The sequence below is a fragment of the Hypomesus transpacificus genome, chromosome 6 (assembly GCF_021917145.1).
Source record: "Hypomesus transpacificus isolate Combined female chromosome 6, fHypTra1, whole genome shotgun sequence".
Lineage (NCBI taxonomy): Eukaryota > Metazoa > Chordata > Actinopteri > Osmeriformes > Osmeridae > Hypomesus > Hypomesus transpacificus.
Window position 1 is genome coordinate 11,192,133 of NC_061065.1, and position 11,391 is coordinate 11,203,523.

The 11,391-nt window shown below is 42.0% G+C and overlaps 1 protein-coding gene across 4 annotated transcripts in view; it reads right to left on the bottom strand.

The window, feature by feature from the left end:
* The window catches only part of si:dkey-71h2.2 (low density lipoprotein receptor adapter protein 1), a 43,054-nt gene extending 31,901 nt beyond the window's left edge, over window positions 1-11,153 (bottom strand). For all 4 annotated transcript variants that reach the window (XM_047021265.1, XM_047021264.1, XM_047021268.1 and 1 more), the window contains exon 1: window positions 10,865-11,153. In XM_047021265.1, coding sequence (XP_046877221.1) covers window positions 10,865-10,949 — 85 coding nt within the window. In that variant the 5' untranslated portion in view covers window positions 10,950-11,153. The remainder of the gene's footprint in view (window positions 1-10,864) is intronic.
* Window positions 11,154-11,391: the final 238 nt, after the last annotated feature.

Below are 11,391 nucleotides of genomic sequence, written 5' to 3' on the forward strand. Positions count from 1 at the left end.
GAGAGCAAAGGAACATGTCTCAGTGGTGGAGGAAGCACTCCCCAAGTGTTGCTCTAGTGTATTGGGGAACTAGGGCTGCATGTGCCTGCAGCTACACAACATGGATGGGTCACCAGCTGGCTTTTCATGCTCCATGTTTAATGATTTAATTTACACAGAAAAGTCTAAATGATCCCCCTAGTGGATTCAACCACTGCTATAAATGAGCCTACCACACTGAGGTATAATTACCAACACAAACACTTCCTCTCTCATACACACACTCATAGTATATTACCACACACTTGCTGCATTTACATACCCACAAGGCTCACACAGATGCGTGCCAACACACACACACACACAGTTGGTGCTTTTAACCGCTAGGTTCATTTCCATAATGTTAATTGCCCGTACCGCTCAGGTACCAGCTCTCCTAGAGCAGATAGCAGTAGCATTTCCTGCTAGTCTCTTCTAATGTCTCCTTAAAAGCATACTACTGCAAACAGGACCTATTTCTTCAAGTCGTTTTGACATGTTGCCAGCTGTTGCTAAAGAACTGTCCATTTGTATGAGAGTAAAGTGAAGACTAAGCAGAATCCTCCATCTGCTTGTTCAACCCAATACATTTCCTTTCCTCTTTCCTATCCCCCTGTTTTACTTTTCTGATGATAATGTAGGACACCACCTTGACAGAAAATAGGGCATGTGGGGAAGATGGTGGTGGTGGGTTGTATGGAAGTGGGAGGGGGGGGGGGGGGACTGGTTTTCTGAGTCTGCCTGGAGGGGATATGGTAGTCCCAGTCCTCTCTCCTCCAGAACCTACTCTCACTCCATTCCTTTTTCTACCACTCTACCTTCCTTCTCTCCCTCTTCCATTCTCTCAACTTACTCCCTAGCTCTCTTCATTTCCAGCTCTCTTTCTTCTGCTATTCTTCTGTTTGCCATCCATTCTTCTGTTCAACCTGGCAGTCCCCTGAATATGTACGCAGTCTTGTTTTTTCTTTCTCTTCTCTAGTCCCTGGCCCTTCTGCTTGGCTCTGGTCATGTTGACACTTGGAAGGGAAACGTATGTGCTCTCTCTCTCTCTCTCTCTCCTTCCCCTCTACCTCAATTTATATGCCCTCCTCACTCTCTCTGTATCTATGTGTGACTCCTACAACACTCTTTACCAACAAGCTCTCTCTTGGAAGTCGCTTTGGATAAAAGCATCTGCTAAATGCATAAATGTAAATGTAACACAGCTGAGAGCCACTCATATACTCTTACCACCAACAACCCAACAACAATAACCTAAAAACAATGGCAGAATGGAGACACGGTATCAGGGAACCAACAGCGGTTGCCAGGCATCTGCAGCCATTATCATTGGCCGTCTGGCAACAAGGCGAGGTGCACCCCAATTAAATTACAAAACACCTTGGCTAGGCATCAGACACACCAAACCTGCAGTGGGGGGCTAGTACAATACCCTTCAGCTGAATACTCTGTCTTAGGCTTTGATTTACTGACGAGCCATGACAAGCTAAACCAACAAAATGGATGCCTCAATCCCTAAAAGTATGACATAGAATCTAAAATTCCTTGTAGGAAAAACAGATTTGATCATTCAAATCTAATTTAAAACTAAATGGAATCCTTTTTTTCTATATTGATCAATAGGGTAGGATCAGACAATGAAACTATAGCTTCTACAGCAGTCATGCCCTCAGTAAGCTCCCATCAGTCCTGTCAGGGCAACATCTTCTCAAGCACTAAACTTATTCAGTTGCATGAATCGAGTCGTTGCCCTCCAGGGTCTTAGGTTGATTCAGAGAGGGGGAGGAAGACGGGCTTCACTTCAAAATCCCCCCCCCCCTTCTATTCACCAAGAATCTTCATTAATTGCTTTCACTTCAAAAGCCCTATCTGCTGTTGATCCTAATTATGACTGGAGTTATCCGGCGTGTGCATGATTGAGCAAATAAAAGTTACTGCAAAGTGAAATGAGCTTTTCACGCTTTAGTCTGGGATGAGAAAATGAGGGGAATGTTGAGTGCCCCCTGAGTTCATTGAGTGTTTTCTTTACAATTTGTAAGAAGAGAATATGGTCTCTGACTCGCTCTGTCCTTCAGGGACTCACACATGACAGGTGCTAAAAAACTAAATAAATAAAAAAACTCCCTGTATAATTCCGATGCAGAATTCCATCATATGAATATGTAAACAATACCAATCCTCAGAACTATGTCCTCATTATGAAAAGAGAGATCAAAGGCAGGTCCTGTATGTGATAACTGCTAATTGGCTTTTGGATGCATTCTTTATGCAAATAAAGGCCTTGACCCCTCCCACTCTGAGACACCCTGCTTGGGATCAGCGAATCACTAATTAGAGGAGTTCAGACAGAGGCCTCTACATTTAGATGGCACAGTCGTCCCACTGTACTTAAGTCACATGGCAGAAGTTGGTTCATGCAGTAGACTTGAGAAACTCAAGGATAGAATAGCTATCTGAACTACATCCTGAGTCAATCTGCCTAAACTGTCATCCAAACCAAATAATGGTTTGTGTGAAAATATGAGAACTGGCGGCTCTATAATCGCTTTCCCTTTCCTATCGTAGGCAGTTCTGCCTTGTCTTCAAAGATTTCTTTGGTTGGTTTTTGGTAGTTGGTATCTAAATGTACCTGTAAAACATTGTGTGATGAGGCCTGTTTTTTTCATGATTTAAATGGATTAACAAGGGATCTAATCAGGTATCCTGACTTCAAGTGTCTTCGACATTTGTAACAAGTGCGACACCAGCGACTTTGAATATCTTTAGCCCTATATACACACACACTTCCTAAGCCTATGTGAACCAAACATGATTGTATAATAAGATAAGTCGTTTTAACCACACAACCAAATCAACTAAAATATTCCACTCTGAAGTGAACTCAGTGCTGGATGTGCGTTACAGTTTAGGGGATGTCCTCCAGTGAGTGTACACTCACACACAAGGGAACTTTGTACCTGCTCCAGAACCCTCATTCTGTTTATGGGCCTATTCCTGCTGTAAAGTGCTAATGTTTGCAGTGTGGGTTGTTTGACTATATCTTTCTATAACATCTGCCAAACCGGTGTAATGTGTAGCATAGCGTAGGTTACACACACACACACATTGTGGGTTGTTAGAGTGTAGATATAGAAGAAAGACACCGACTGTGTACATATATTACGCTATATGAGAGATACGCTGTGGGATCGGTGAGTGAGAGTATAGTAATATTACTGTACATGCAGTAGACACAAAAGACCCAGACGCAACCAAAACAACAATCAATAAACAGTACCTAGTTCAGGACTGCACACGGTCAATTCAGAATAAAACAACAATCATACAAAAATCATAAAGAATTGGGCACAGAAAAAAAAAACTGTCAGGACCCGCACGTCAACAACGGTTCAAACAGCAGTGAACAGCACGCGTGTCCTCTCCAAATAGGGGGATAAAGGTTGAACGTGACCGCCTTAAGGTCACGGTTGGAACCATTTATCACTTCCTGTCATGGTTGCGTTCCCACTGAAGGTGTCAGAGCTGATAAGGTGAGGCCATATGGAGACAATGGTCTGAGTCCCTCTCACTTCACAATGAAAACAACTGGTCAGTGTTTGAAGGGGGAGAACTCTGCACACTGACCCACTAAAGCGATACTGTGTGGATATGCTTCCTACAGATAACCTACAGTATAGCATGGCAACGCCTCACCTTGGGTAGCTCCTTGGAATCATAAAGGGCCATTACATTAAGTCTGTGTGCGTAGGTTTATATTGTGTGTATATGTATGTGTATGTGTTGTTTGTGTGCATGTGTGTGTGTGAGCGTCAAATTCAAGGACCAAAAGAACCTTTAAATCAGCGCCTTAGTTTATTCAAGGTGTGTGCTGAATAAGGACGTTTGCTGTGTTAGCTTGACCTTTCAAAATTCTCTTTATTTGGGCTGTGAGACTGAGATAAATGAATCAAGCTGAAATTTAGCAAAGTCCTGTCGATGCTATTAAGCAAAAGAACAACAATTAACAAAATGAATCAAGCTGAAATTTAGCAAAGTCCTGTCAATGCTATTAAGCAAAAGAACAACAATTAACAAAACAAACTGGAGAAAAAAAAAAGAAAAATACAAAAGACAGTCATTCACATCTAGTAGACAGGCCAAGCATAAACTGCTTCAATATCTTGTGATTGTTTACAGCTCGCTATTAAAATGTATATATTTAACATGGATATTTATTGAGAAACAAATGTCCTATAATAGTGCATACCATGAATAATGAAATAATTCAGCATGCACCCTGTGTCCATGCACTGTTTAACTGGTATTAAATCTCCATTGCGTGAGCTGATAGCTAACACAGGTTTAGTGAACCAGAGTCAAGACATCTTTGTGCTGCATATTCATGCACTCCATTCATCTGCATGGATTGTAACCATTTCACCTTGAATACCGTGTGTCATTTCTCCTTTGCCTCAGTTTATTTAATGAGTGCAACACCCAGGCCTTCTGACAAATTCATGTTTATTAAATTTTTGCATCCAACATGCTCTGTGGGGGCCCAGTCCCCCTTGATATAAAAGGCAAAAAGTACTGCAGACAATGCAGTAGATACTGAGAGATATGCTATACCAACAGAGCACAATGCTGGCAAGCCTCGCTTAGACAATATTTTTAGCTAAACTATTCAGAGCTGGGCATGCTGGGGAAGCCTACCCTGGAGGTGATCATACAGAGGGCTAATCTTTCCGGCATTAGAACATTGTTTACTGCAGCAAATCTAACCAAGGCCCATTTTTTCTATAATTATGTCCGCTGATATGGATCTTCCCCCCAGAATTTTATGTCACTTTCATCTCAACATCTCAATACTTGCATATAAATGGAGCTTTGATTGTTTTTTAGTCTATTCACGTAAACTAAAAATTGAATAGCTCAATTAAGAAAACGTTTAAAATCCAGTCAATAAATAAAAATCAAAGGATGTGATATTCAAAGATCCAAGAAAAAAAGCTACAGAAACATGTGCTTGGAACAAAATGGCCGTCCCAGAGTAGCGACGATAAAGAAATAAAAACACCTCCCACACAGGCATTAATCTTTGCTGCCATTACAACACTGAAGAGGCAAGCCTCCCTTCAAGTACTGCTGCCAATCTTCAAAAAAAGAGCTTGTCTGCTCCCCATTAATAGATGGAGACTTAGGGGGAGGGCTTCCCAAGGGGAGGGCTTCCCAAGGGGAACCCCTGTTAATGGTATGTGGTTCTGTAGAGCTCTCCATCAGACTGATGGATGCCAGTCTGACACAGCTGTATGCCTCAGGTTTCAAGAGCTTTTATGGAAATTAAGGGGTTACTGCTGAGTGTATGGGAGCAGCTACTGTGTTTAGGAAGGTTGGTGAGGTTAAAGGCTCATAAGGGGGAGTACAGATGGGCTGAAGGCCAACGTGTACAGGATCACAAAATGTTTTGGGTGAACTAGCCCTTAAAAAGGTGCCTTTTGAAATGGGTGAGGTGAGGCGTTGTTTTCCTTGCAATATGTGCATTTCTATTTGTGTTCCTATTCTTTTTTTGTTTGTTTTTTAAAAGCAGGTCTAAGTCCAGAAGACGTTCTTTCAAAACGAGGGTGAAACCGAAGATGCAGCTTGCTGAATGCCAGGCATAAACACATCCAACATCAAATGGATAGTCTGTCACAGTTTAGGAGGGCTATGATTAACTGAGATGCAAAATATCATTGAATTACTTATCTGATAATCTGTGATTCTTGATCAACAAATTAGCTTAATTAGAGATGCTTGCTATGTTCTTCAGTCTAGGTCCTACCGCCCCTATCTGCAGACTCCTGGTGGATGAGAATGGAACACTAACACATGCATACATCCACAGTGCACACCGACCAACACACGCTGTCCAAACTGACACAAACACACATGCTGTCCAAACTGACACAAACACACACACACAAACATGCACAGCACACACAAAGAAAAACACTTCAAAATACTGTACACACACAGAATAACAATGGGAACATCTTCAAAGCGTGTTGCACTAAACTGACAGCATATCACATTTCACAGACAGCTGCCAAGGATATCAAAAAGAGAGGAGGGCTATGATGTCAGCACATCAACTCTCCCCCAAGGACTCAGGAGTGTGTGTGCATGTGTGACTGCGGGTGAAGGGCATGAACACATTTTAAAAGAGAGAGAGGCCCTATTGTGTAAGTGTTTCTCTGTTTCCTCTTGTTGCATAATTCACTTCACCTCAAGCCAGGAAACCCACTTGTTTCATGTAGAGGTGCACTTTACAGGCATATTTCAACAGTCAGACTGAGTGTACATGAGACCAGGAGAGATAGAGAATCACAGAGACACACAAAAAAAGAGGGAACAGATCTTGAGGGGTAAGAGTGAGAGAGCGATGGAAGTAGGAAGTGACAGACGGAAAAGAAAATTGGAAGAGCAAAGACAGATGACAGAGAAGAGGGTGAGAAGAAGAAAAGAGAGAGTGAATAGAGTGAGACAATGGTCTGTACTGGTGGTGTGGGATCAAGCAGGATTCAAGTCACAACAGGGAGTAACATTAAATGACACCCATCTCCTGTAAACACAAATATCCCATATCCTCTTGATACAGTTTGTTACAATGATCAAAGCTCAATTATGTGTAAATGTATTTGGGTAAATGTACTCAAGGAATGTACTCCCATAATGTTTAAAGGCAAGCAATGCTGCATTGGTTAACATATAAAAGGTCAGTCTGAAATTGCACTCACCTCTTTTTCTCTCCTGCTAGACAACACTATGCATTGCCTTTACAAGTCTGTCAAGGGCCTCCAAACTAAAATCAATAGTCTGTAAAAATCAGTTTAGAGCTGTTGCAAAGACTAGAATATGATGTGCTGCAGTTTTAATAAATGTACAGTTGGGCTTTAAAAATCGATATTTGTGAAGCGCCACCAAGCAGAAAATGAATTTACCACCAAAGCAGGCAAGTGCCTTTATGAGAAAAGAAAAGAAAAAAAGGGGCTGAAAGGAGTTCCACAGCTAACATTCCACGGGCTGGAACGACAACGCACACCAATCTCCTCTAAAGTGACATCGTCGTCATAGTCATCTTGTTCCAGACACTACCATGGCCCCATGTGATACAGTCATGCACCTCCTGACGCCTCCTTTCACACACTCTCTCCATCATCATCATCACACTACATTGTCCTTCCTTTCACCCCAACTACGTCTCTGGTCTCGGCTCCTCGCTGCCATTTCCCTGACTCATGACTTCCTCTGTCTTAATGAGACTTGGGGAGAGATAATTGCCCCTTGAGGGGCGGAGCATGCCGTTCCGTTTGCTTTACTCAGTCAAGTTAGTGTCGAGTTTCATAAGACCGCTGGCGTGCTCACTCACCCAGGTTTCCCTTCTTCCGGATCTAACGATTGCTGAATTGGAATATTATAGATCACTCTTCTGTACAGATTTTCTGCATCTTGACATTACAGGTCAGGGAGCAAAGTAGGTTCAGTGAAGCTCCGCTTAAGGGGATGATGTACAGAATGAGTTACAACTGAAAATTCAATGTTGTTTTACTGTATGATTCAGCTGTGGTACAGTGGATTATTTTTTACAATAACACAATAATAAATGTGACCACAGGGACTAAGAAGCTGTTCTGTTGCCCAGCAGCCAGCAGCCTGTTCAACACACTGACATGCGTTGCCTCCCTCGCACACCTCCACAGATATGCAGGGGACCAAAGCTCTAGCATGTAGCAAGCAGTCCTGTACCCAGCAGCAGTCAGCTTTGACCTTTTGGGACATCTAAAGGTCACCACTGTTTCCTATGACAGGATCCAAGAGGACAACTAGCAGAGCACTCCAGGCACGTGCTGTGTCCTCCTCAGTGCTGCCAGAGACTGTGACCTCGACAGATGATGGCCAACAGGAACCGCAGAGGAAATGCTGTGCTTGTAGTTTTGGTTTTGGATGAAAAAGGGTTGGACAAGAGAAACTGGTTTTTTTTTCTGTCAGTTAAGCTGGTTTGGCTGGGGCAACCTCCAATCACCCGCCATGGGAGCACTGTACTAAAGTCCAACTACGAAATAACAACCTTTGTTTAGTTTTGTGATTGACACATTTGGTTCAATAGCAATTTCCTCTGATAGTAGGCTACCCTGTCATTTTTGAAAGAGCATTGTTGGCAATAATGTCAAATAAATTAAGATCCATCAGAGGTTTGAGGAAAAAGTGACTAAGACTGTGTTGACTTAAAATGTGTCTTGTATGACACAGCGACCAGACAGCAGAGTATAATCAAGAGGTTACCGGGCCAATGGCCAAGCACGTTTTGAATTATTCAACAATGCACTTAGCCTAAAATCTACAGTCATTACTGTGGTTGAATGACGTGATCAGTAACTTGTTTTAGAGTCGCCTGATGTTTTGCTAGAAATCAGCTGGAGACGGGCCAAATTTCTTCTGATTTCAAATTATGGACATAAGATGTAGACATAAAAGTTGTCAAATTTCTACATCAACGATAATATTTGTGAGGGTTAAGCGAATCATTCTACCACGAATAACACCCCGATTACTTGCAATATTTGGCACAGGGAGCTAAACTCAGTTTGCTTCCCAGCTGCCAGGGTTGACACATTGCCACCACGCTGGCAACGAAAAAGGTCATCCTTTATCCAGATTGACAGCTAAGTAGCTTCTGGACATGAGCTGTCACTCTGTCTGCTACTGCTGTTGTCACATTTGTTCTTGCAGCCCGATTCCTGTGGTGACATTTCATTTCAACAGCAAGCCACTGCTTCTCTCTCCTGTAAGTTGCACATTCCTGGGAAAAAATTGTCATTGTGTCTTTTAATCTGATTCTTATTCTGATAACAAAAGCTCACACTAACGTCAAACTGACTCATGCGTCAGGATGGTTTTTTTGTGATAGGATGATGACATCATCTGTTAAAAGGCATGATAATGAGACAAGCTGCTGCCACGAAAACCTTCTTTGATATTGTTCATTGGAAAACATTTTCATTGATAATGACATGGATGATAACATGTATGATTACGATGATAAAGACAAAAGTTGATTTTTGATTATGACAATGAAGACTTATTGAAATATCAGGCCAATCTGTTGTTCTTAATCCAGACTCATTCCTCCCCCTTGCATCTGTAAAGCACTCCATCCACACCAGAGAAATCACAGGCCCCACATTGTTTTCTCAGTAAAGTTTGGCAATCCGTGTGTCCATGTGTGGACACTGGACCTGGGATCCTCTTTCCTCAAAGCCAATACAAGTTAACAATTTGGATGTTAAAATAAGAGTTTGAATTGTTATGTGTTGGCGGGTCCCCAAAGTGGACAGGGATGAAAACTAATATTTTACCAACCACCAAGCAGCCACCCATCCCCCTCCAAATTCAAATGACTTTCTCTCATGCTCCCCCTCTTCATCATATCTGAACAAGCACACAACTCTATCAGCCAATGTCTCCTGTCATCAAAATAAAACCCAACTTCCTCCTTGGCAGAAGCTTGTTTGACAGCCTGTGTTCAAATTCATGAGAGTCCTTGATGAGATGACACCCGGACAACTGGGGAGTTGCTGAAATAATAATCCACTGAGACCATATCTAAATCCCTCAGGCTCGCACTTGAGTTTAATAATTAATTTACCTCATTTTGGAAAATGACTCAAGCTGCTGAGAACATCTCAATGGCGGCTGTTGAATGAGTCAGTCTGTAACATCCACTGAGATGCTGTGTGTGCTGTCTGCAGGCAGTATTCAGAAATACTGAGTGACAGTGTAAGAAATGTTAGCTTTTTATCTTGTTTCTATATTGTACGTATACGTCTGTTCTAATTGCAGGTGGCCTCCCATGTCTCAACTCTAGAGTATTTTAATAAAAACTGTGGAAAAGGGAAACATAACAGAAACATCCACTGTGGGTCTTTTCACCCTGTGCTAGTCTGTGTGGATTTCAAGAGCTCTTAAAAAGTGTGAAGGTTGTCACACAGAAGTGTGAGGTTAAAGTGTTGTAGCCCGGAGACTAAGTCTTCAACCAAACACTTCACACATCATGCTGACAGCCAGACCTGCCTATGAGCTCAAGCACAGTGGCAACTCGCTCTTCTCCTGTCTCTTATAATGTGACACAGGGCTGTTTCTCTGACCTCTATAGTAAACTTGAATAAACTATCCAGTAGCAGCAAAGTTGACATACAAAGGACCAATAGGGAATTGCGAGAGAAATGAGGACAAGTGTTCTGTATTTGGTTGTGGTTGTGGAGGATGGGCATTATTCTTTTATCTTTCTTGCTGCATTAATACACATGGTAGTTATGTTCTAAAATAGAACCATGTAAGGAATACAGCATGGTCATCATCACTATGCTATTCTACTCATTGGCACAAATACGTTTATGGAACCTAATTCAACTTGACATATTTCACTTTAGCACTGCAGAATTGTCTCGTAGAAACAGGAAACTTCTCTCAATTTTGTGCAAGTCCAGGTATTGCGTCCTAATGGAAGCTAAAGTACCGAGCGTGAGGTGGAGTAATAACAGGATTGGCGTTAGGACCCAGGAAAATATGTTTCATATTGGCGTTTATGAGCGGAAATAAAATACATTGAAATAGAAGAATTGCAAGATTTCGTCTATGAGGATTGATGATTACAAAATATATTCGAATTAAGTGTAATCAAGTTATCTTCAATAAAGCCTGTAAGGTGCATGATGCCTATTGTCATGCTCTCATGTGACAGGTTTTTATTTGTGCTACATTTTTGTGTCTTTAAAACAGTGAGTGTAATATAAACAATTGCCAACAGAATAATAAAGAAAACACTTACTTTCGTGCTTTGAAGTTCCCCATGTGTGCCGCGGAACTCCGGGACTCTTGATAATTGCTCTCCCTGCTGATTTCAAAGCATCCATGCTACGGTGTAGCTTCCGTCCAGTACCGTTGGCAAGCAGGCAGGCAAGCAGGTGAAGACGGTACCTCCGGTTTGCTCCGTTGGCTACGCTCAAGGAGTGATGTGCGGAAGGAGTTCGTAGTCCGTATCCCTCCCTTCTTGATCGGTGTAGTGCAGTCTCTTCAGCCCATCCCGTTGCGAAACTGATAACCGGGAAGTGTTTTTTTGAAGTGAAAGGTGTGTTCCGCTCCCTGCAGCCACGCCCATGGTCTTGAGTGTTCTTTGTTGTATTTTACTAAGAAATAGCTCATTACAGAACCGTAAAAAATGTTTGTCTACTGGCTTTTGTTTTAACATGCTCAATTGTCAAACCATATACGCACCACATGAATACAAAAAAAAAGTGTCAATACATTGTACGTCCAGTCATCTTTAAGAAAATAGTTATTGTCCAATCAAGAACT